At 38.0% G+C, this 25,037-nt stretch overlaps 2 protein-coding genes across 2 annotated transcripts in view; one reads left to right on the forward strand and one right to left on the reverse strand.

Annotated features, from left to right (window-relative positions):
- Window positions 1-15,366, forward strand: part of LOC129003863 (nucleolar protein 6-like) — a 29,254-nt gene extending 13,888 nt beyond the window's left edge. Inside the window, exons 8-20 of the mRNA XM_054432190.1 lie at window positions 30-150; window positions 1,254-1,417; window positions 1,908-2,023; window positions 4,781-5,078; window positions 5,293-5,520; window positions 6,317-6,596; window positions 7,963-8,117; window positions 8,441-8,604; window positions 11,475-11,728; window positions 12,129-12,343; window positions 12,571-12,759; window positions 14,243-14,344; window positions 15,155-15,366. Of these exons, the coding sequence (XP_054288165.1) occupies window positions 30-150; window positions 1,254-1,417; window positions 1,908-2,023; window positions 4,781-5,078; window positions 5,293-5,520; window positions 6,317-6,596; window positions 7,963-8,117; window positions 8,441-8,604; window positions 11,475-11,728; window positions 12,129-12,343; window positions 12,571-12,759; window positions 14,243-14,344; window positions 15,155-15,301 (2,433 nt within the window). The 3' untranslated portion in view covers window positions 15,302-15,366. The remainder of the gene's footprint in view (window positions 1-29; window positions 151-1,253; window positions 1,418-1,907; window positions 2,024-4,780; window positions 5,079-5,292; window positions 5,521-6,316; window positions 6,597-7,962; window positions 8,118-8,440; window positions 8,605-11,474; window positions 11,729-12,128; window positions 12,344-12,570; window positions 12,760-14,242; window positions 14,345-15,154) is intronic.
- Window positions 15,367-15,558: 192 nt separating this feature from the next.
- Window positions 15,559-24,361, reverse strand: LOC129002519 (3-sulfolactaldehyde dehydrogenase-like). The gene is made up of 9 exons (XM_054430387.1): window positions 24,060-24,361; window positions 22,703-22,873; window positions 21,185-21,268; window positions 20,254-20,386; window positions 19,782-19,889; window positions 17,872-18,035; window positions 17,257-17,415; window positions 16,482-16,654; window positions 15,559-15,829 (listed from the first exon to the last, which is right to left on the reverse strand). Exons 1-9 carry the CDS (start codon window positions 24,327-24,329, stop codon window positions 15,565-15,567), a joined length of 1,527 nt encoding a protein of 508 aa, XP_054286362.1. The 5' UTR covers window positions 24,330-24,361; the 3' UTR covers window positions 15,559-15,564.
- Window positions 24,362-25,037: the final 676 nt, after the last annotated feature.

A 25,037-nucleotide genomic window follows, 5' to 3' on the forward strand; every position in this document is an offset into this window, starting at 1 on the left:
ATTTACAACACTGATATGAATGCTTGCAGGGCCTCGGTGGTTTTAGCGGACATTTGGTTAGTATGCTGGTGACATCTATGTTGATGTCCCGGAAACTCAACTCACTCATGAGCAGCTACCAGGTGGTACGCAACGTCTGGCTTCTGCTAAGTAAGTGTACTTCCAACACCTGCTTACAGAAAAATCATGTACATTTCAGATAAACCAATTGTTAAAAAACAAATCTGATTACAAAAATTGAGGCAGCAAAACGTGGCTATGTGACTAGGGCAATCAGTTACACAAACATATATTACATATACTGTATTAGGATTTTACATATACTTTACTATATAAAGGGATGTTGTCAGTTTTTATGCTCAAACATCTACATAGTTAGTCATGACATTTATTCGCTTTTGTTCAGGTCTCGCTTAATATGTTGACATATTCTCCTTTGAAATATTTGTTTTAGTTTTTCCTTTTCAAATGTATAAGAAAGAATTTATGATAATGTGCTAAAGTATATGTCGGATTAGGCTACAAAACGTTATTTGAAAATAAACGCCCAACAATATTATTACAAACTCCCCCCTCCCCCCCACCATTATATAAAGTCTTTTAGTGTTCAGAAATTTCAATCACAAATTGTTTTCAAACATTTTTTATAATATATAAGAAATATTTTGTATGGAAATAATTAAAGCTATAACTAAAACATTAATACGAGTATAAAAAAATAGTACTAAGTTAAAACTCCACACAATGTAGTTGACACGAACACGAGGTACCGAAAAAGATCAAAATGATTGACATGGAAACGTAGCTTCAACAACACGAAGCGAAACGTAGCGTGGCAATTCAACAAAACGTTCCCCGGGCAAGGTTGAGCTCACACTGAAGCAAGGTTGTTGTTATGGAAGGAGGATGACAATCTCGCCCTGCGCCAGTGGTGCCGCTACCGCAGGGCAGAAATTCCCGTCTCGCGCACTCAACGTGGTTTACTTCTATTCTTTCTGGATGTTTAAATTGACCATTTTCAGGATATTTAATAATAATTTTACTTTTACTAGACTAAAAGAACAAGATAAAATCTAGAGCATTCAATCTATTCTCCATTAAAAATCACAAGTGAATAGTTATTATTTTAAACAAACACAACAATCAGAACAAAACAAAAGTGATTATTATCTGGAGTGAAACCAATATACAAAATATAATGTAACTTCTTGCACCATTAATATATACATATATTACAAAAAAAATTTGTCCAGGTCAGTCAGACTGGACCAAGGAAGGATATACGATGAGCTCTACAAAAAAAGAAGAGACCGCTCCAAAATTACAAGAGTTCCATGAACATTTTGATGTTGTGTTTGTGGATGCTACAGGCTACTGCAACTTGGCTGCCAGTGTGAATCGCCTCACGTATCTCAGGGTAAGTGAATACTCTGGTCTAGTCATAGATTCCCTTGATCATTGAGCATGTCATAAATGGCCCATCTTGATCATTGACAAATCTATAAGGTCATCTCACGCCTGCATTCATATTCAGTTGGTATGGACAGGGAGAAATCAGAAATATATCCCTGATCTTCTGGTCGGGATTAAATTTAATTCGGGATTTTCTCAGGATTGGATTTGTTCTATCGACACTTGCCTGCTTCCAACCCTTTCTAATGTTTGTAGCCTATATCAATAGCTTTTAGGACTCAGATACTATGAGTGAAATACTGCATCCAAAAAATGAAGATTGTAACGATTTCGATGCTTCGGGAATGTTAAATAAAATCAATAAAATCAACCACTTTCCATATTTTATAATGCATTGTTATAAGCTAACGTAGTAAGTGTTATGTTTAAAGTGTTATTTATTAGATTTATTTTTAAATCTCTATATGTAATGAAATTTATTATAATTTTTACAGATTAGACAAGAAGCCAAGTTGGCAGTAGATTGTCTGGACAATCCCAACATGAACAGTTTCCAAGCATTGTTCATGACCCCAATGCCTTTCCTACGCCAGTTTGACCACGTTCTTTGGTATGTTGTTAATCAACTAGTCAATTAAAAGTAGGGGTCTGCGGGTCAGACTTTTTTGGTTCGGGTCGGGTCGGGTCGGGCCGATAATTTTGGTCCTCGGGTTTCGGGCCAAAATCGGGTCGGGCCAAAAATTATTAATTACCGGATTTTTTTTCTTTTAACTCTGTGTTTATAATATTACTTGAAAATAAAATATGAAAAAAGATTGTATTTATGTATATTATTTCATGTTCATAACTTATTTACAGCTTAGGAGTTGAATCAACTGCAAGAAAGAAGAAAATAATTTTTTTTATCAAGCCATTCTTTCCCATTTTTATAACTGTTGAAATATCTAAATAGTTATATTACAACAAGTTTGAAATGGAACTTAATATAAAAGGATCATAAACAAATCAATTAACCTTATCACAAGTTTAGGGCCTGTGGACTGGCTTCAAGACTGCAAGCAAGAAGAAAATAAAAATTCTATGTTTCCACCATGCAATATGAATCATTCATTCCCTGCCTCCTAACCTCCCAAGTATAAAAACCTCACATTTACAATAGCATTATTAGTTACATCATCATAAATAAAGAATTATCTATTATTGGCATTTATTCTACAGCTTTACATAGGAATTAGGTAATTTTTATAGTAATAGGCTAAGCAACATGACAAGTGGAGAACTCATTGAAGAAAAGATATTGTGTAAACTAATTTACTATAACACTCTAAAACAGTAAATAACACACATACATTGTTTATGGTATAGTTATAGTAAAGGCTGTAAAAATTGCATATCATGTCATACACAGTAGTATAGACCTACGGTATTGCAAGAGATTAAAATCCTAAAACAACTGATTTTGATAGCTAATAAATGAAAAGAATTAAAAATCCATAAACTCAAGTCAAACAATATCACAATTCATAATGTTGAGATTGTAGCACAACGGATTGAGTTATCAAATAATTAAATAACTTACGTCATCAATCCATAAATTGCTGTGGAGTACGCGTTTCAACCATCAGGTCATCCTCAGCTCCACTGTCACTAGGTTGAATTTGCTTCTATGTTGCATTATAGCAACAGCGTCGATATGTTAAATAAATAGTCGTAGCCGCAAACCTGAGCCCGTCCAGCCGTGCGCACGGTGTTACTCAGTATTTGTTATCTAAATGTTTCGTACGTGTCGTGTATGTGTGATAAATGTAAAATATGTTTGGACTATTTATTTAACATATCGACGCTGTTGCTATAATGCAACATAGAAGCAAATTCAACCTAGTGACAGTGGAGCTGAGGATGACCTGATGGTTGAAACGCGTACTCCACAGCAATTTATGGATTGATGACGTAAGTTATTTAATTAATATCACAATTAATTAGGTAGCCTACCTGAAAAGGAACTCTTAATATAATTATAGAAAATTATATTAAATCAAGAGAAAAGAAAGTTAAATGCTAATTTGGCAACATAAGCAGACAGCACAGAAATTATAGTGCCCTAATTAGCAACACAACTCAATGTTTTTATACTGTAAGTCAATGTTTTTGAAACTGTAAGGTCTTTTTCTCGGAAGGAAGGGTAGTAGAATGTAAACAAAAAACCATGAATCACACTCACAGCCAGGTTCCGGGCCCGGGGACACTCAAGGTTACAGACCCTCCCCCTCCCCTCCCCTCTTGCACAACCCGGCTCGGGGACACTCAAGGTCATAGACCCTCCCCCTCCCCTGCCCTATTACACCACCCGGTTGTCCAATTGCTGACAAAATGCAAGTAACGAAACAAGGAAGTAGAGACAAAAATATATATTATTTCTTTATTAAAAAATATAAAACTGTTACAGATAATTTCCAAAGAAATTAATTCATGGTAGTATGTGTCTTGTAAATGTTGTATTGGATCTTAGAAATATCCTTTTTGAAACTCAATCTAACTTAAGAAAAAATAATTTTACTGATGAAAACTTTCATACAAATTATAAAATATTTAGGCCTAACCTCTTTGTAGTCTTGCTGATACTTGATACTTTTTTTAAAAATGAAATGGTGACCATACAATGCAGAACCAGACAATCAGAAGTGTTGTTTTGTTTTGTTACTGAATGACAAAAAGGACAATAGGAAAATAAAATAACAAGATACAGATCTGTACACTATATCAGATATTTCTTTTGTTTATAATTTATTATGTAAAATACTAAAATATATTTTAAACTAGGTATGGAATAAACAATAAATAATTAAACTGCTACCTCTGGATAAATAGTCTTTCTTTTGACTTCGTTTTCTTTGCACTGTTGCGTCACGGCTTTTGTCAGTAGACGACTGGCTCTGGCTAGTGACAGTACGGCAATTGCTCTGTTGTGTCTTTGTTCTTAAACCATCGTGAGCAAACTTAATATTTAATTTGAATTTTAACGTTTTAATTCCTCTGTAATAATATATATAAGGGTGTTTCTTTGAAAATAATAATTTAATTATTTTTTTTTGGCCCGACCCGATCTTGGCCCGATCAAATCTCTGACCCGACCCGGTCTCTCGGGCCTTCCGCTGGCCCGACCCGACCCGAAAAAATCGGGGACCCGCAGACCCCTAATTAAAAGTAGTCAATTCTTAGTCCAAAAAGGAATTGTGCTGTCAAACACAAGATAAACATCATATTTATTATGCATGCATATTTATTTACTTCTGTCGAACAACTTCAATATTTTATCAGTCACTTACTTCTTTTGTATCTTTCTAAATGATTATGAATCTCTTTCCAGCATTCAGAAGAATTGGAACGTCGTTCAAAGTGTGTTGAAAAAGGAGACAAGCAAAGAAGAGCGGATGAAACATTTTGCAACCCCTGACATGCTGGTGGCTGTCGCTGTAGGAAGGCTGCTAGAGAGAGGGGTGGGGGGACGGTTGGCTCACCTGGAGTTTCAACTACCCCCCCTACCACAGTGGGGGGTGGGGGTGGAGGCTCCCCTCAGTGACTTGACTCTTGTGGTGGGACTGAGACTCAACCCAGAAACTGCATACAGCATTGTGGAGAAGGGACCTCCTGCTAATGAGCCACAGGTAGTCCAACTGAATAACAACTCCGTTGCAGAACATACAAAAAAATACGTTGATGAAATTTGTAACAAAGGTATCATCTCATTAATTCAATACTCATCTTCATCTTAAAATCTACACAATGGTGTGTTAGTGTTGTAGAAATCTAATCTAACTTATTATAAACAGCCCCAACCAAGCTATATCATATTGACTGAGCTTCTGTGTAATGTCTCAGGCCGCAAAGTTCCGAGCGCTGTGGGGAGATCGCTGTGAGCTGCGAAGGTTCCGTGACGGGACTGTGTGCGAGACGGTGGTGTGGCGTGATCCTGATGCTCCTCTCTCATCCCGTCGGCTGGTCACACGTGACATGGTCACGTATCTGCTCATGTCACGACTACAGCTGCGCTCTCAGGACATCACATACCAGGCTGACCAACTGGAGACCCTTGTCACTGAGAAACAGGTGAGATGTAATGTACTTTCTGTGACATGGAATGTTCAACTTTGAACAAATTTGTAAATTTCGCTTGTCGCTAACTGCCTTTCACCATTGACTACAAGTCTGTAAGATGATCACAGTGAGGTACTGTGATGGTAAAAATCACATTAGCAAACTAGTAGGGATGGGCAGGATTGGGTTTTTGGTTTGAGTTAAAACGAGACAGTATTTTTTTATTCCTCATTAAATTTTGAGACGATATCGAGACGGAATTTTCCTTTTTGATTTCGTATATAACAGGAAATGCACGTTCAACATTTTAACCAGATTTTGTAACGTTGTTAAATACCTAAAAAAAGAAAAAAATAGGCAAGATTATTAAAAATATTTTATTTGAAAAACAACAGACAAAAACAAATACAAATATGAATTAGGCCTACCATATTAAAAATAACTCTTACGCATAGGAAACATGGTGATTTCAGTTAAGATATAGTTCAACTTTGAAAAATACTAATTTTATCAGTCTAAAACATCAGTCTAGTTAAGTATCAAGATCAAGTTAAGTAACAATTTTTCAGTCTTGTGTTATTTTTTAAATTATTTTGGATCCCCTTGCATGTGAGGTTTGTACCCACTAAACCTGACCAATTGTATTTGGGATCACCAGTGGCACTGCTTCAATCCAGCAGAGTCAAATTGGATCAGCCGGGTTCAAAATTATTTTCATAACTTTCGTCCCGTCGTATCTAGATTTTGCAGACCGCCAACTTCTCAAAAACAAATTACTACAAACACAAACACTAAAAGTTGTGTACAGTTTGTCCCAGAGTCATTTCACTGTGGCGCTGGAGAGGAGGCGTGTGCTGCTGTAGTCAGAGCCTGGGACGCCTTGGCTAAGCAGCTGAGGGAGTTGCCTGAGCTACCACTGGATGTCGCCTCAGTGCAGGGCATCGCAGCTGCTCTGAGGGCAACCGATGTGTTCCCACCTCTCCCTGGCCACCACAAGCCTCAGTCACTAACAGGAGTGGAGGCTGCTGAGTGCTTCTTGCTCTCCGACACGTTCAGGCAACCTCCACATTACGTGGCTCCCATTGAAGGTTAGATTTTATTATTATTATGAGATAACAAGAGTGTTTACAAAATTCAAGGACATAACACCTGCAGCACCAGCAATGTGATTTATTAGCTCCAATGTAAAGACTGCCCACCCCATAGGCCTAACAAAGAACTAGTTCCGTACCAGAATAAACGGTCATCGTCTAGATGTAAAAAATAATTTCAAAGACAAACCAATAGTCAACCATGTCTCATCACACTCAAAATCTAGTTTCAACAGTTACTTCTCTTCAAAAATAATAAAACACCCGCCTCCAAACTGCAACCTCTCAGAACTTAGAAAATTGGAATTAAGTTACCAATGGTTCACCCACTCCAGAAACTACAAAACCTTAATATAATATAATCACCACTCCTCACATTTCATAGTAGGCCAGTGTATTTTATGTATATGTGTGTACATTTGTTTTTGAATATAGAAAAGTTAGTAGATTTTGCGAGTAAACATATTAATACATATGCAACAGTAAGAATACTTTGTTTCTTCAGCTGTGTTGGCAACCCTGACAACAAAGTGTAATAGATTTAACCCTTCCCAGACAGCATATAGTATGTATGATGTTATAGAGAATCAATAACTGTCGTAATAATCGGCAGATATATCTGCCTACCTTCCAACACAAAATGTTTGCTATGTACAAAATGCTAGCGGATATATCCGCCTATAGTCCTGTAAGGGTTAATTTCAAATTACAACTGCCATTGCAATTTCTTTAATGGGAAAATGTCTACCTCTGTGATGATTATGCATTTCTATTTATAGACTTAATAATTTAATTTAACGTTATCCTATATTCTAATACGAGCAGTTTAAGTGTAAGCCTGCTTTCCTGTTAATTTCGCAAACAATTCCTTGCAAATACCCTATTTTTGAACCAGTTTCTTTAGATAGTATTTTTTACTAAAGGTGCAGAAGGAACGAATAGACAGCTAACTTACCCAAGACTTGTTCATGCAGTTAACTACACACAAAAAGTTCACAAGATAATTTATTTGATATTTGATATTTCACCACTGCAAGGAGGTTTCTATATAAGGAAAAGATAGAAGGACAGTTATAAGTAGAAATGAATTGGTTGTATATTTTTGTGTATGCTGTCATATCAACTGCTTGGACCTCTTTCTTTTGCAAGTGAGCTGTGTAACCATTCCTTGTGTGCCATCCAATCTTTGTAAGCCTCATTAGTGCTATAATACTTAAAATGTCCACCTTAGTCTGGATCTCCTAAATGCTCTTAAAGCATTATTAGTACTGCCTATGTAGAGAATAAATGTTGCTCATTACAAAACGATTTACAATAAATTATCAGTGTTCTTGAAAGTTGCACAAGCGTTTGTTGTTTGCAGGTGTTGTACAGTTGGGTCTTTCTCGTCAGTGGCCAGAAGACATCGAAGCAATCAGGAGAATCAAGGCTGCGTTTTATATTCAAATTGCCAAAACGATGTTAGAGAAGTATGATGTCCAAACTCAGGCATTCTCAGACTACGTACACATATTTAAGGTACGGACATCAGTTTATTATTGACATAAATTAGCTGAAACAAATTATTACGTGGGACAACCTCTGTTAATTTTGAATTCTCTAAAAATAACGTAACTTTTTTATTGATTAAACACTTTTCTTGTGTTATACTAATGCTGCTCAAATACTTGCAAACTGAACCAAATGAATAATTCTATATTTCTATGTCTTGCTATGATAATTTTTGCAGTTAATTGAACATATATAAAGCATTTACCACATGAAAGAAAACCTTCTTGAGGTAAAATGTAAAACAGATGTAAATATCATAAAAAACTTTGAAAACAATGTCGTTGGTGCAGGAAGGGTTTGTATTCCGGGTGAGGATTGTGTACCCACGAGAAGTATCTCTCCTGAAGGCGACAACCACTCCAGACGGGAAGCTCTGTTACCGGGATACTCCTGAGTCCCTGGCACTAGAGAGGGATTACTTGCATCTACCTAAACTGACTGGAGCACTACACGGGTGAGGAAATACCACACACATTGCAATCTTATGACATGACTAGTTTACTACACACATTATGGATCCTGTGATACACAGTACATTTATATCCCAATCGAAAATCTGATAATTTAATTTGTCATGGATTCCTTAGTATTTCTAAGTTTTGATGCTGACAACCTAATTTATTCCCATGATACTGATAGTGGTATCAGAACAAACAAAGCTTTGCCGAATATCAATCATAGAGTTATATCTGATGTTCTCATAAGTATCACATTTCATTATCCCACTTGTATTGTTATTGAATCCCAAGAAAGTCATCCTGAAAGAGCCTCCCCTGTGCCATAGACTGTAGATGATGTATGATATACTTGGTTGACAGGTTGCAGCAGCAGTTCCCAGCGTACAGTGTGTCATGTAGGCTGGCCAAGAGGTGGCTTTGCTGTCAACTGTTAGATGCCTCTCACGTACCTGAGGTGGTTGTAGAGCTGCTGGTGGCATCTCTGTTCCTCTCCCCTGTGCCATATACTGTAGATGATGTATGATATACTTGGTTGACAGGTTGCAGCAGCAGTTCCCAGCGTACAGTGTGTCATGTAGGCTGGCCAAGAGGTGGCTTTGCTGTCAACTGTTAGATGCCTCTCACGTACCTGAGGTGGTTGTAGAGCTGCTGGTGGCATCTCTGTTCCTCTCCCCTGAGCCGTAGACTGTAGATGATGTATGATATACTTGGTTGACAGGTTGCAGCAGCAGTTCCCAGCTTACAGTGTGACATGTAGGCTGGCCAAGAGGTGGCTCTGCTGTCAACTGTTAGATGCCTCTCACGTACCTGAGGTGGTTGTAGAGCTGCTGGTGGCATCTCTGTTCCTCTCCCCTGAGCCATAGACTGTAGATGATGTATGATATACTTGGTTGACAGGTTGCAGCAGCAGTTCCCAGCGTACAGTGTGGCATGTAGGCTGGCCAAGAGGTGGCTCTGCTGTCAACTGTTAGATGCCTCTCACGTACCTGAGGTGGTTGTAGAGCTGCTGGTGGCATCTCTGTTCCTCTCCCCTGTGCCATAGACTGTAGATGATGTATGATATACTTGGTTGACAGGTTACAGCAGCAGTTCCCAGCTTACAGTGTGTCATGTAGGCTGGCCAAGAGGTGGCTTTGCTGTCAACTGTTAGATGCCTCTCACGTACCTGAGGTGGTTGTAGAGCTGCTGGTGGCATCTCTGTTCCTCTCCCCTGTGCCATAGACTGTAGATGATGTATGATATACTTGGTTGACAGGTTGCAGCAGCAGATCCCAGCTTACAGTGTGTCATGTAGGCTGGCCAAGAGGTGGCTTTGCTGTCAACTGTTAGATGCCTCTCACGTACCTGAGGTGGTTGTAGAGCTGCTGGTGGCATCTCTGTTCCTCTCCCCTGAGCCGTAGACTGTAGATGATGTATGATATACTTGGTTGACAGGTTGCAGCAGCAGATCCCAGCTTACAGTGTGTCATGTAGGCTGGCCAAGAGGTGGCTTTGCTGTCAACTGTTAGATGCCTCTCACGTACCTGAGGTGGTTGTAGAGCTGCTGGTGGCATCTCTGTTCCTCTCCCCTGTGCCATAGACTGTAGATGATGTATGATATACTTGGTTGACAGGTTGCAGCAGCAGATCCCAGCTTACAGTGTGTCATGTAGGCTGGCCAAGAGGTGGCTCTGCTGTCAACTGTTAGATGCCTCTCATGTACCTGAGGTGGTTGTAGAGCTGCTGGTGGCGTCTCTATTCCTCTCCCCTGAGCCGTAGACTGTAGATGATGTATGATATACTTGGTTGACAGGTTGCAGCAGCAGTTCCCAGCGTACAGTGTGGCATGTAGGCTGGCCAAGAGGTGGCTCTCCTGTCAACTGTTAGATGCCTCTCATGTACCTGAGGTGGTTGTAGAGCTGCTGGTGGCGTCTCTATTCCTCTCCCCTGAGCCGTAGACTGTAGATGATGTATGATATACTTGGTTGACAGGTTGCAGCAGCAGTTCCCAGCGTACAGTGTGGCATGTAGGCTGGCCAAGAGGTGGCTTTGCTGTCAACTGTTAGATGCCTCTCACGTACCTGAGGTGGTTGTAGAGCTGCTGGTGGCATCTCTGTTCCTCTCCCCTGAGCCGTAGACTGTAGATGATGTATGATATACTTGGTTGACAGGTTGCAGCAGCAGTTCCCAGCGTACAGTGTGTCATGTAGGCTGGCCAAGAGGTGGCTTTGCTGTCAACTGTTAGATGCCTCTCATGTACCTGAGGTGGTTGTAGAGCTGCTGGTGGCATCTCTGTTCCTCTCCCCTGAGCCATAGACTGTAGATGATGTATGATATACTTGGTTGACAGGTTGCAGCAGCAGATCCCAGCTTACAGTGTGACATGTAGGCTGGCCAAGAGGTGGCTCTGCTGTCAACTGTTAGATGCCTCTCATGTACCTGAGGTGGTTGTAGAGCTGCTGGTGGCGTCTCTATTCCTCTCCCCTGAGCCGTAGACTGTAGATGATGTATGATATACTTGGTTGACAGGTTGCAGCAGCAGTTCCCAGCGTACAGTGTGGCATGTAGGCTGGCCAAGAGGTGGCTCTGCTGTCAACTGTTAGATGCCTCTCATGTACCTGAGGTGGTTGTAGAGCTGCTGGTGGCGTCTCTATTCCTCTCCCCTGAGCCGTAGACTGTAGATGATGTATGATATACTTGGTTGACAGGTTGCAGCAGCAGTTCCCAGCGTACAGTGTGGCATGTAGGCTGGCCAAGAGGTGGCTCTGCTGTCAACTGTTAGATGCCTCTCATGTACCTGAGGTGGTTGTAGAGCTGCTGGTGGCGTCTCTATTCCTCTCCCCTGAGCCGTAGACTGTAGATGATGTATGATATACTTGGTTGACAGGTTGCAGCAGCAGTTCCCAGCGTACAGTGTGGCATGTAGGCTGGCCAAGAGGTGGCTCTGCTGTCAACTGTTAGATGCCTCTCATGTACCTGAGGTGGTTGTAGAGCTGCTGGTGGCGTCTCTATTCCTCTCCCCTGAGCCGTTCCGAACTCTGACACAACCTCAGCCGATGTTCCTTAGGTTCCTTCACCTCCTGGCTCACACCAACTGGCATCTGGAGCCTGTCATTGTTAACTTCAATGGTGACTTGAAACGTACGTTTACATTTTGTTCAGATTACTTTGATAGTTTGAAGTTTTTACTAAAAAATTACTTTTTAGCCTCCTTAGCTTTGTTGAAGGAAAGACTGTAGGTCAGAATCATAATTTTTCAGAATAAAGTGACAAGCTAGTTTGCCTTAGAAATAATCTAAGTTGATCATAGTAGGCCTACACAGAGAAGATACACAATATTTTGTCCCCTGGGAGTCTTGAGATAATAAGTGTTGCATGAAGTGCTCAACCTCTGTTTTTACCTGTTCAAGTTACAGTAAATATGATATCTAACAGTAACATGATAAGGCGGAAGAACCAGTTTATGGTCTTAAAAAATATTACAAAAATATTTGCTTGTAACTACAATGCTTGAGAGTGACAAACATTCTCTGTTGAGCAGGTGAGGACCTGGTGGAGATAGAGTCAGTGTTCCGCAGTGACAGGTCGTCTCTGCCGCCCCTGTTCATAGCTACTCAGTATGACCGTGGAGGTTCTGTGTTCACCCGTGACGCTCCCTCACTGCCTGTACTGGCCCGGACAGCAGACCTGGCACGACAGGCTCTCTCTGTCTTGGAGACTCAACTGCTGCAACACACTGCCGAGGAGGAGTACAAGGTGCCTTGATATAATCAGATACAACTCATGCCAAGATCTAAATATTTTATTCTATGATGTTTGAATTTCCCATGGTTAAATTGAATTCTTGGTTGCTAATCCTAAAGTTGAGTTACAAGCTGTGGTGTGGAAACATACAACAGAAACAGGAATGATTTTAGTGTTTAATATCTATCTGAAGACATCGGTTACTTGTGTCTTCATCTGCATGTTATATTCAATTCCAGATGGCATTCCGCCCTCCCTTAGAGCTGTACGACGCCCTGATAAGACTAAAGCCACTCCAGTGTCCTCGTATGGTTCACTCTCTGGACTACAATGTCAAGGAACCTGTCACTCTGAAGGTGCCTAAGGTCCGCAAGAAGATTCCTGTTGTTGGTTTTGATCCACCTCAGTTATATCTGCAGGAGTTGCGGGTGAGAAAATTATTTCTTAGGGCTCAACATACATTCACTTATAACTAATTGAACTAGTAATTACAGATTTCTAGAGGTTTTTGAAAAGAATAGGTACCGGTACACTTAAACTCCAATCATCTGGATCGCTAATTATCAAGATCATCCAAGGAGAAAAAAATTGACTAGAAATAGAAAAACAAAGTTCAGTGCAGTTTACGGTAATCAGTAACATATTTTTATGTGTGCCAATTGTGTCCATCTTGATGTGAGTGGATTTCATTGTTCTATCAATCCTTAGACAATTAGTCATCTACCTAATACTACTGTATTACTTTTAGCTTGACAAACCCAACTACAGTATCCAGATTTTTGAATATCTTGATATGGTTCAGTCCCAATTGGCATATGATTACTCATACCATTGATTATAAACTTACAACACAGCTATATATGGGACAATATTCAAACAAAATAATGTACGGCAAGAATGTGGTTATCTGGTTAAATCGATGTGATGGTTAACTAGTCCTCAAAACCTGGGCGGCTCATGCTCCTCAGGGTATATATATATTCCTTATCAAACAAAATTCTCATGTTCATAATACAAGGAATAAAAACGTTGCTACCATAGATTTTTTTAGACTGTCTAAAACTCTTAAAAGTCATATTGTAATCTCACTAAAAATATACAACAAGCTAATACATTTAATAACAAAGTATCCTAATAAAACTTTTAAATCTAAATTCTACAAATGGCTTTTGAACAACCCTTTTTATTCTCTTAAAGATTTTTTTGAAATGCCTTTTATTAATTTTTAAGTAGAGCTAGCAAATTTATCAAATTACTGTTGGATTTAGTTGGTTATGGGGTTTAATAACTTTCATTATTCTAAATGCCTTGCATTTTTCTGAACAATAAGATTATTTGGTTGTAATATTAAAGTATGTATTGTAACATGTCTCCTTGTGTGTAGTATTCTTGTAAATATTGTATATTGTATTCATTAACTGACTATGCTAGTTTTAGCAGTTTTTCAGACATTGTCAATAATTTGTATAAATTCACAAGACAATAAACACATTTCATTTCATTTAATTCAAAACACACATGTACACGTAAAATAATTTTCAACATTTTTCATACCCAATACGTTGAAATCTCACTAATTCTGGAGGAGTGTTTTACCAAAAGGTTTTACACACTATCAATGCAAGGGGTAGCCCTTAATTATGTTGCTTGAATTATTGCAGTTTAAGATCCCAAATCTTATAGTATAATAGTCATAATATTAATTTAATATCAAACTAGCAATTTTTTAGCTTGGAAATTATTAATTGTTGACACCTCTGCAATTACCGATTTAAAATAAAGTTACATCACCTGTTATCCACCGACCTTACATTCGTTAGTGTTACTTCCGGAACTTTTACTCTGTTAAATTATGTTGTTTGGTGATTGTAGCCGATTAAAAAAAATAATTTAAGTGTGTTGTCATTTCAGGAAAGCTACAGTGACTATGCTCTTTTCTTCCACGATACTTATGGTGGATCAATGATTGGAGTTCTTTTCAAACCTTCTGCCTTTGAAAAACACGAGTTTAAGGTATAACTATTTGGAATTTCATTGTAATGGCTTTAACAGCACTCAATGATTTTAGCATTTTATACAAAATATTTTTGATATTATTATTAGGTTTAACATTACTGTTTGCTGATGCGCCTTGAACAACAATCAGACCATTGTGTGGTTAAGGATTTTACACTCTTAAAATAATTCTAGATGTAATATTGCTATGATTGAAGATTGTTTTCTCTTAATGTTTTCATAAATCTTAAGTAGCTTGTTTTGTTTCTCACAAACAAAGCTTGTAATGCTCGTTTTCTTTTTTTTTAACAGAGGGCTAGGCTTATAAGTAGCCCACGAGATTGTATTGCAGCTGAAACAGCTTATTGTACACCCTAAATCCCAGGTTCTTAGTGAACCATGAGATCCTTTTGACTATGGTTACCTGTTCTTCCCCTTGATCTCCGGTTGATAGGCCAAGGGATCTCACACGCAGACCGTGTAGGGCTGGGCACATAAATATCAAGTGGAAGACTGTCTCCTCTTATCTTATCTTATCTAACAGGGGCAGGCCGAGACCATAAAGCACTTCATCCGAAAAGTCAAATTATTGCACACCCCAGACAGTTGTTTTATTGCTAGGCCCTACAAAACAGACTGTATCCTCCACCTCACCACATTTTCTACATAAGAGGGTTTCAACTTGAATTCCCATCTTGCGTAGATGTACCCAGTGGCTGCTGATGAAGCCAACCACTTTCCGCATGGTCTTCCTATTCAGCCCATATAGTGATTACTACATTAATATTTTAGTTTATTGTAGTTTGTGACTGTTAAAATTCTTTGCAGGTAAGTCAAGTCAACTGCAGAAAGCCTGTAAAAGAAGACAAGAAGCAGCTGCTTGCCCTCAACTTTGATGCTATCATTGAAGATTTCTACATTATAGGCAAAGGACTTGTGAAATCTATTGAACTCAGCCATAAGTATTCTCGATAACCATATCTGTTTTGTCTCTATTTTGTACATTTTATAATTAAATGTATTTTATTAGTTGATTCACATATTGCCTCATAGCTAATTCCTCCTAGTTTTAAATTTAGTGAAGTTCAATGCATATCTATTTTTCCAACAAATATTTATTTTGTTTCATAAACACTATTTTTATCGTAACTACTAACCAGTCTGAATGTAGCCATTGTTGTGAGAGGAGTTGAGCAAGAAATTATAATCCTAGGAGTGTTTTAAGACCTTTATTGGTGTCAGCAGTTACCAAAACAGATGGTTTTGACGAAGGTGAACTCTTGTATGCCAAGGTGAGAGCCCTCGCGGCCGAGGCCCGACTGGCGCAATCCCCCGAAGGCGACCTGCGCTGTTGACAACACCGGGTCATTGACTCCCACCATGCCTACGTCCAGGGCCTTGGCCACTCGCCATGCCTGCTGAATGTCCTGGGTAAACATGTATGCTGCCAGACCGTAGGACGTGTTGTGAGCAAGTTTTAAAGCCTCTTCCTCTGTCGTGAATCTTTAAAAGACAAATCGATGAATTTTATAAAACCTTTAACTATTGATAGACATTATTAATCCTTGTAAGTTGTAGGAAGTTTTAGAATGAAAAGTGATGCGGTTGGGTAGAGCCACCCATTATATATATGGGTCTTATGGGTCATAAAAAATACACCATAAATAATGTAATATTATAATTTCATGATCATTAACCTGTTCCGAGGCCACGGCGCTAATGTCAACCTGTCCCACATTCACGGTGCGATCGTCAACATGCCTCGCGGTCACGACCCATTGTGAACATGTCCCGCATTTGCCGCGCAACCCTAAAACGTCTCCTGTAATAACGGAGACATGGTCTTTTCCTCCTGGGTTTGGGGATCCATTACGAATACCTCTCACAATCGCCAAAAATCATCGTTACCGGCTAAACCGGTGACTTTTCCCGGAGTCGCAGAGAAGTCATCATCGTCACTCGCAGTTGATGATGATTAGAAAAATTCTGTGCTGATCTAGTTTTAAATTTGAACATATTTTCCCCATCCATCCCTACATGGGTTATATTTTGAATGTTTGATTAGACCTGCTGACATGTATTGTAAATCCATGTTAGTATAGGGGTTAGCCTGTGGTTGTTGTAGTTTGGAAAAATTGTATATTCAAAAACTCACGGCATCACGACGACAACTGGACCGAAGATTTCTTCTGACAACATAGCAGAGCCAGGCTTCACATTTGTGAGTAACGTTGGCTCATAGAACAGAGGCCCCATGTAGCTGGCGGGGCCTCCACCAACATGGACCTTCGCACCTTTGCTGACTGCATCGTCTACGAGCCGCTTGACCTGCGACACAGTTTAGATCTAGTGTAGTTGTGAACTCAGCTAACCTAGGTCTTGGTTTAGTACTTGTTCATCTCTGAACAAACCCCTCAAGGCTCTTATTGTGCCTTAAGCCTATCTAACATAAGGTTGACATTACATAGTATAGTAACAAGACTAGGGTTTGGACTGTTTCCTTTCAATACACTTTCAAAATGCCAATAGTGTTCAAAACACACAATGAAATGGATAAAAATCTTATACAAATGGATTGAAATATTTTAGCTTTTGTTATTTTAAAGAAATGGTTACTGTGTAAAACAAACAAAAATACAGTTATATCTTTAATACCATTATCACCATCACTAAATGTTGTAACATGTTGGAGAATATATTTTTGTCATCCATAATATATCACCAATATGGGCAATATGTGAGTTATTTCCTGAAGTTCACAAATCATTAATGTAGCGCAGCTTGACCCGGATACTATTCGTTTGACTACCAATTAATTATGCTATCTGTCTGACATTAAAAAGACCAGGGTGTGGGAAAAAGTACAATTGGAGTAAAACGCTAAAAACTTACAATCTTCCAAACAAATGTAAATTGTTGATAATGTTTACCTTATCAAGCTGATCAGAGTTGATCAGTGGCCCAATGTTGGTGAGAGGAGCATAGCCACTGCCCATGTTAAGTTCATACTTCATCTTCCATGCCAGCTGCTCTACAAACTTGTCAAAAAAGTTGATGTGCACCAAAAACTTGTTTGGACTCACACAAGCCTGTAAACACATGAAGTTTTCTTATGTGTACTGATCAAAATTTGTTGCCTAATAAATAAATTGACCTCATAAAAAAAGTAATTGCTGTGGTATCCAGATTTTTTTACATTGTTCCTGTTAAAAAAATTGAACTAGACAGTATCTTGTTCTTTGTTATGTTATCTGTTCTTGTAACTTTCAAATTATTCTGTTACAAAGATGCCCTTGTAATACATGAACCGATACACGCAGACATCAACATAGTGACAAGTGAACAATAACTAAAGTGTGTGTGTCATGTAAATAGACTAACTAACTAATGTATATTTTCTACAGTTTAGTTTAGTGTTCAAGTGAATGAAGATCCTGAAGTTGGTGGAACACCATAGGCGAGATGCTTGTGGGTCTCAACCTATATTTTTTTAAATTGAACAGAGGAAATCCTCAAAGTAAATATTGACTAGCCGAGTACTTTACCTGTCCACAGTTTCTAAACTTGGTGTAGAGAGCGCAGGAGACAGAATGGTCCAGGTCAGCAGAGGGGAAGACAATGAAGGGGCAATCTCCCCCCAACTCTAGGTTCACCCTCTTGACCCCAGTGGCACACTGACCATACAGACACTTGCCTACTTCAGTGGATCCTATGCAAATCAAAGATAAAATCATTTCCTTTATTGCCTTACTTTGATCACATGGATGGTTTACACTGACTGGGACGGGTGGCGTCGTCCTGTAATCCAGCTACTAGGAGGTCACGAATTGTGGATATTTATAGGCATGCACTGTGGATGTGATACTCCCTGGTGTGGATTAACGTCCGCACGAGTGAGTACTACGACTATCCGCAGTACTATCCTGATAATTAGACCAATTCGTATACACCAAGGAAAAATGTGGTTCGGATTGCACTATAAACTGTAGGTCCCTTATTTGCCATTAGCTGTATGGGCTATTAATTAACAGCTGTGTCTAAGGAATGTCGGCCTTAGTCACTAACAAGACTACAAAATCGCGCCACTCATCCTACACTCATCTCCATCCATACTTGGCTTAAAATACCTAATATGTATGGTCTCCATTTCATTGAACAGTATTTAACAGTACAGTAGACTCCCTCTTATCCGGACACCTTTTAACCGGACATTGGTTTAACTGGACTACACTCGGCGGTAATGACATCTCTTTAACCGGACAAATTTTATCAGCACATCGGTTTAACCGGACTAGATCGGCAGGAAGTGGGCGGTACTGAAACGACTGTTCTCGTGGAAAAGATTTGAGACCAGTGATCACGTGTCTAAAATTTAGACTCTAAATACAATGCTCTCCTAAATTTAAGTCAATTACTGTATACAGGATGCATTAAAACTGTCCGTTTTAATGAGTTTTTGGGGACGGCTGTTTAACCGGAAAAACCGTTATCCGGACTGGCCTCGGTCCCGAGAAGTCCGGATAAGAGGGAGTCTTTAATGTGAATCACACATGTTCAACATTTCTCTGGATCATAACCCAGATGGTTAAGTGAGTTGCTAGTCTCGTGGTTAGCGTCTCACACTTTAAGACGCCTAATTCAAGAGGGACAGGTTTTAATCCACCCAATTTATGAAAGGTTGATGGATTTGAACAGCTTTTTTCTTGAGAATTCAAGATTTTTGTACAAAAAATGCCTCTAAGAAAAAAAACCGGCTGCAAGTGCAATACCACCAACTCACAAAACATGACATGTCTATAATGAAATGATTAGTATTTTCATTAGAGAATCCATAGTGTTTAGTAGTGCTCACAAAGGAAGATGAAGCCGTTTTAGTACGGTGTATTAAACGATACCATCCAATATTATATAAAAAATCTGATATTAAATAACAACTAAGTGAAACCCGTCGAAATTGATGGTTACTTTCAAGGCTTACGTTAATTCGTCTAACTGCGATAAATTGAGTGAAATATACATATTTTGAGCATTTAGCATTGTTTAAAGAGTAATAAGTGTAAAAACAATAATGATATTAATTGCGTTAGTTGCCAAATTTGGTTGATCATTCAATGAATAAAATATTCCCCATACCATACGTCATTGGAGTTATTTAGTATGTTACATTTGTTATTTAAATTAATAAATAACTGGTACTCCAGCCCCATCTTCAAACTCTCTAAAGATATATTAAAGTGTTTTGCTTTGTTGCTTTATATATATATATATATAAAAAACAATTTGTATAATAATCTCACTAGAATATCAATATAAAAATGTCTGATAAAATCAGCTCATATTAGAAATATTACAATTTTTCATATAATTGTTTATACTAAAGATTATTGTAATAATTAAAAGGTTATCCAATACTCTAATAGTTACTGGTACATCTAGGAGGTGGAAGTATCATAACCAGTAAATGAAAGCCCGGCCACTGAAGGGTGAGAGCATAGAACTTTACCCACAGCTGCAGAATTTGATTTAGAACTTGTAACAACATTATACACTCCCTTAGGAAAACCTGGAACAAAAGTAAGACAAACAAATTAAAACAAAGTTTAAGTACCAATTAATTATGAAATACTCACAGTTGCAAGATATAATGTTTTACTTATTTGCTACAAAGAGCTTTAGACACATTCATTATCGTCTAAACTGATAAAGGTGTTGATACATTTCAATTCAAGTTTATAAATTTTTCGTAAAATGAGAAACAAACTTGAACATATTTTCTGAATGTTTGGCCTGTGCAGCTTGGTACAGTATGGATACCAGTAATTGACATCAGACTACTTTTTCAGTGGCTTAATGTTAATTTTACTCTAAAACTGGCTACAACTTTGACACCGGATGTACTAACCCTTACTGTCAAGGGGTGAACTCACCAGCCTGTTGCAGGGTGGAGGCTGCAGCCAGAGCTGACAAAGGTGCATCCTCGGCAGGTTTAATGACACAGCAACACCCAGCTGCCAGGGCGGCCGCCGTCTTGCGTAGCAGCAGCGCGTATGGAAAATTAAACTGCAAAAGAGGCGTTTTTTAATCCTTAATCAGTCTATATATTTGATATATGAGATAGGACATTGTTTGGTGTTTAGTACTAGTATTTAAAAAGAACAACTGTAGTTAAGAATTTAGCTTCAAGTATGTTTGGTTAAAATTAGAGAGCGCAAGAATATATATGTACAAGAGAAAGAATCAACACATGATAATTGGTAACTATCATCACTTGATCGTATTCCTTATTGGTCAATGGGTTTGAGGTACTCATGAGCGTCGTTGCCCTGTGCAATCATCAGCGTCTCCTCTACTCCTGAACGGGAGACACTGCGTCTCTGTTCTGTACATTCTCAATTCCTCATTTTATGTCCCGCAATATTTGTTTATTAATTACTCTCCCCAAATAGTAAGTTGGGTTTCTCCTGAATTAGTATCTCCTTAACACAGTACTGGGTGTCTAGGGACTACAAATACTGAGATGTGTGATGGTCGGTACTGAACCCGTTAAATCTAAATAATTTTATTTTCCCGACCTTGTAAAGCATAATAGCATTGACTATGGTCAAAGGTAATAGGAAGTCTAGGAATTTCAAACCTCTTACCTAATTAAGTGAAAGAGAATTTTGATTAAACGAAGCGGTGCGGTGGAGAGGAGTACTTCAGTTTTGATTCCAAATTAACTTGTTTGTAACAAATAACAATTTCATGCAGTTTACCAGAACAATTATAATCTTATGTCTCCTTTTTCCCTCCCTCATGCCTCTATTTCCGTGAGGGTAAAAAGGCTAGTTAACCATACACAAAGCAGTGTATACTCACTGGAGTTATGATGGCTACGACTCCTATTGGTTGTCTGAGGTACACAAGCTGTTTGCTGTTGTCTCCACTGGTTAATGTTTCTCCCTAAGAAAAACTGCTGTTTGTAATGATTTAGGAACAAAAGGGAATGAAAGAATAACTTGGTGAAAATTGAAAGAATAGGAGTAGTTAGTCGTTTAAATATTATCTATAAGCATACAACTTACTAAAGTATTTTTCAAAAAAATATATGTTATAGTGTTGTTTTATTTTTAAGGGGGGAGCGAGCTGGTCTAGTGGTAAAGGTCCTGGGTTAAAGGTCCTGGGTTCAAGTCCCGCCAAATCACCAATGGATTTTATCAAAATTATAATGCCACAACCACTTAGGTCTAGCCTGAAGTAATGTGTAAATCAATTTTGGGCTTGTGCCTAGTGTCCTAGGGCAAAAAAGTGTTGTTTTATCTATCTATCTATCTATCTATACTATTATAAAAAAGAGGTGGTTGCTGTATGTGTGTATGTGTGTATGGGAAAAGTAAACTCGAAAAATACTGGTCGGATTGGGCTGAAATTTGGCATGATGATAGCTCACATTCCCGATTAACATATAGGCATATTCTTATTTCAAAAATCCTTTCGGGCTCCGCCCCAGTGGCTCTGGAGTTTCCCATGTTAACCTTATGAGAAATGGAATTATTGAATCTTAACAGCTGTTTCAATTAAACAAGTTGGTTCTGTTCTATGATGTTCAATAGCATTAAAGTTACAAGGATTACCAACAGGGTGCAGCACTATTATTTCTTTTACATTTATGACAACAGCTAATTTGCAACCAAAAGGTGAGTGAGCGTAGCGAACGAACTTCAACCTGGAGGCGAGTTAGCGTAGCGAACGAGCTCCAACCTAAAGGTGAGTGAGCGTAGCGAACGAGCTCCAACCTAAAGGTGAGTGAGCGTAGCGAACAAACTTAAACCAGGACGTGATTGAGCCATGCGAACGAGATAATCTTGAAAATTAAGAAGTTAAACGGGGCAAAGCCCGCGGGTTACAGCTAGTCACTATATATATTGTTCCTTCGATATTTACTTTAGACAGTGCTAGTACATTTTTGGGTATTTTTTGAGCAGTTAGATTTGTTGATGTTGAATTAATGTATTTCTCTAATGTATAGTATATTTAAGAGTGTGCACTTTACCCTTTGGTTGTACACTAAACAAATCAGTGGTTAATAAATATTGAGTTATTTCATTAACAAAGTTTTAAAGGTACAGTATGTGCCAAAATAACCAGTACTGAAATCAACATATTTTATTAATTTTCATTACTGTTTATTTAGGCACATAAACAAAGAGAAAATGATAAATAAATACCAACAGAAACTTGGAAGTAAACTTTGAAACACACTTTACTTAAAAAAATAAAAACAAACATGGCTTAATATAATCTTAAGCTGATACGTTCAGACACAAATTCTAGAGGGGTTCCATTATGACTGTACTAACAAAACTTATTGAAAATTCAGTCATAAATGACATTTACCTGTATCCTGGTCGCTTCAGCAGCAAACATATCGACAAAGGAGTTTCCATAGGCAACCTCAGCTATCGCCTCCGCTAAAGGTTTGCCTGTCTCTAATGTTATGACCTCGGCTATCTCCTGAGCATTCTGGTTCAGCAGCTCCAGCCATTGCCTCAAAAGCATTGCTCTCTCCTGTCACATGTTTGGATACATATAGGAATTAATGTAAAGTAAGAAAAGCAGAAATCTACAAATTTATAGTGGGGTGTTGGCAAACATGTGGTAAATAAAATGAAAAAAATAAAAATAATATTAACTGAAAAGTTCCTACCAATTTAATGAATTAATGTGCATCCTGTGAAAACAATTCTCAGTCTCAGATTGTTTTGATGGATCTCATTTTTGTAATTTGATAAACACTTCGTTGGAGCTACATTAGCTACTGTAATTGAATAACTAGGAATTTTAAATGTTTCTCTGATCCTTTAAAATTTAGTCTTTGTAATATTCGATTGAAAACTAAAATGTTACTTAATTTTTCTAAGTAGCCTCTTTCAAGGAAAAAATAATTTCTACTGCAATATGACTTATATGTCTTTTTTTTTGTCAAAGTTTATTGTTGATTTACAGTTGTCTCATAACTATCCGACCCTTGATAGTATGACCATCGATGTATAATTATAGATGTAGAGTTATTATACATCATGAGTATGACACACTCAGTAAAGACGAGCTGTTTTGTATCATTGGATCTGCACAATACCAGTACCAGATTCTAATTCCAGTTGTGATAGGAGTCTCGAGTCTTTCCAGTCCGATTCAGTTTTAAAATAAACAGCACCTAGTGATTACTTGGTTCAACTTATTACCTGTGAACCTTATTCAAATATATCCAATAAAGTACAAAACCTTATTAGCATATACATATTTAATACAAATAGGTCTCAATGGAATCAGAATTTAGTTAGAAAAATTAAGAATGTAGGCTATATTTTAATTAAAATATTTTTTGTATTCAAAGCAAAGTTTTGTGTTCAATAAACAAATATTTTTATGTAGTATAATTCCTAAACTGAATAATCTTAATTCCCATTAGTTGATGATTACATCATAAGGCTTCAAAACTACATTTATTTAGCTTATAGTTTGAAATTCATCATTTTCGGTAATCCGACACCCTTCCAGTCCCAAAAGTATTTATTGGCTTATCGAGAGTCAACTAATAACTTCGCCTACTATTCTTCTCCGGCCAACTTCAAAGATCTTCTCGGACAACTTACCAAGACACAAATATTCTAGTCTTTTGACAAACTAACCAATTTTTTAAAACAAAAAAAAGAAAGATTTTTGTCACTATAAACTAATTCCTTATTGTTACCTGTGATGGAGACCTGCTCCAGTTACCAAACACGGCGTTGGCTGCAACAATGGCTTCGGTGACATCCTTCACATCCATATCAGGAACAGCTGCTATCTCGGACATGTTACAGGGGTTGAAAACTGAAAACGTAAGCTTACTGTCAGCTTCCACCCACTCTCCTCCGATGAACGCTCGGTCCTGGACCAACGGAAAGTATTTGTACTCTTTGCTGTCATTCGCGTAGCATAGGTTGACGACAAAACACGCGACGGCAAGTTTGAAGTGCATGTTGGGAAACCGTGTTGGAAAGACAGAGCCATTCTAAGGTGGTTTGGGCTGAACTGGGGTGAGACGGGTATCTGATCTGAGATTGCCTGATCATCGAGATAAGAGACACAAATCTATTCACGACATGTAAACACACATGTGAGGTCATGTGACAAATGTACTTGGGTTTGAATGGATATTTCAAATAAGAGATAGATTTCATAAAGTTTTTGAGACAGTGTTAAATACGGTATTGCATTTGGTCTTATTCATTTAAGTAAGCAAATTAAAATGTATATAATTACACAATTAGAACATAATGTATTACAATGCACAATGTATACAATTAATGTGTTAATTCTCATTTTATAAATTCCAAGAGGAGATGGGGGGAGCTCTTTCATCATTCCTTGATGTCTTTGATATCCCATCAAAAATCATATTACTATATTTTGGAACATACAATATCCTAATATTATTTTTGCAGGTGCGGGTATTACGAAGTGAAACACCAGTAACTAAATTGTTTCCATAGACGAGTAATATTTTCCCTAAAATTTAATACAGACATGAACATATTGAACCTGTTCTTTATTATATTTTTACAGTATACCCAAGGCTGCAAATTAATAAAGTAACAGGTAATTTATAGTGTAAGATAAAATGAATGATTGAAACATGTAAAATATGCTCTAATTCACTTAGAAACTCACATTAATTTGACAAATG

The sequence above is a fragment of the Macrosteles quadrilineatus genome, unplaced genomic scaffold (assembly GCF_028750875.1).
Source record: "Macrosteles quadrilineatus isolate MER2022 unplaced genomic scaffold, UCM_ALF_1.0 Scaffold_9__3_contigs__length_116548681, whole genome shotgun sequence".
NCBI lineage: Eukaryota > Metazoa > Arthropoda > Insecta > Hemiptera > Cicadellidae > Macrosteles > Macrosteles quadrilineatus.

Bases quoted from the DNA above. Each gene is read 5' to 3' on its own strand.
- LOC129002519 (XM_054430387.1), bottom strand. From the start codon at position 24,329: ATGCACTTCAAACTTGCCGTCGCGTGTTTTGTCGTCAACCTATGCTAC. The intron at 18,036-19,781 runs GTTATGATACTT...TGATTTGCATAG, and splicing joins GGCCGGGCTTTCATTTACTG to GATCCACTGAAGTAGGCAAG. The intron at 15,830-16,481 runs GTGAGTTTTTGA...TGTCTTTTAAAG, and splicing joins CCAGTTGTCGTCGTGATGCC to ATTCACGACAGAGGAAGAGG.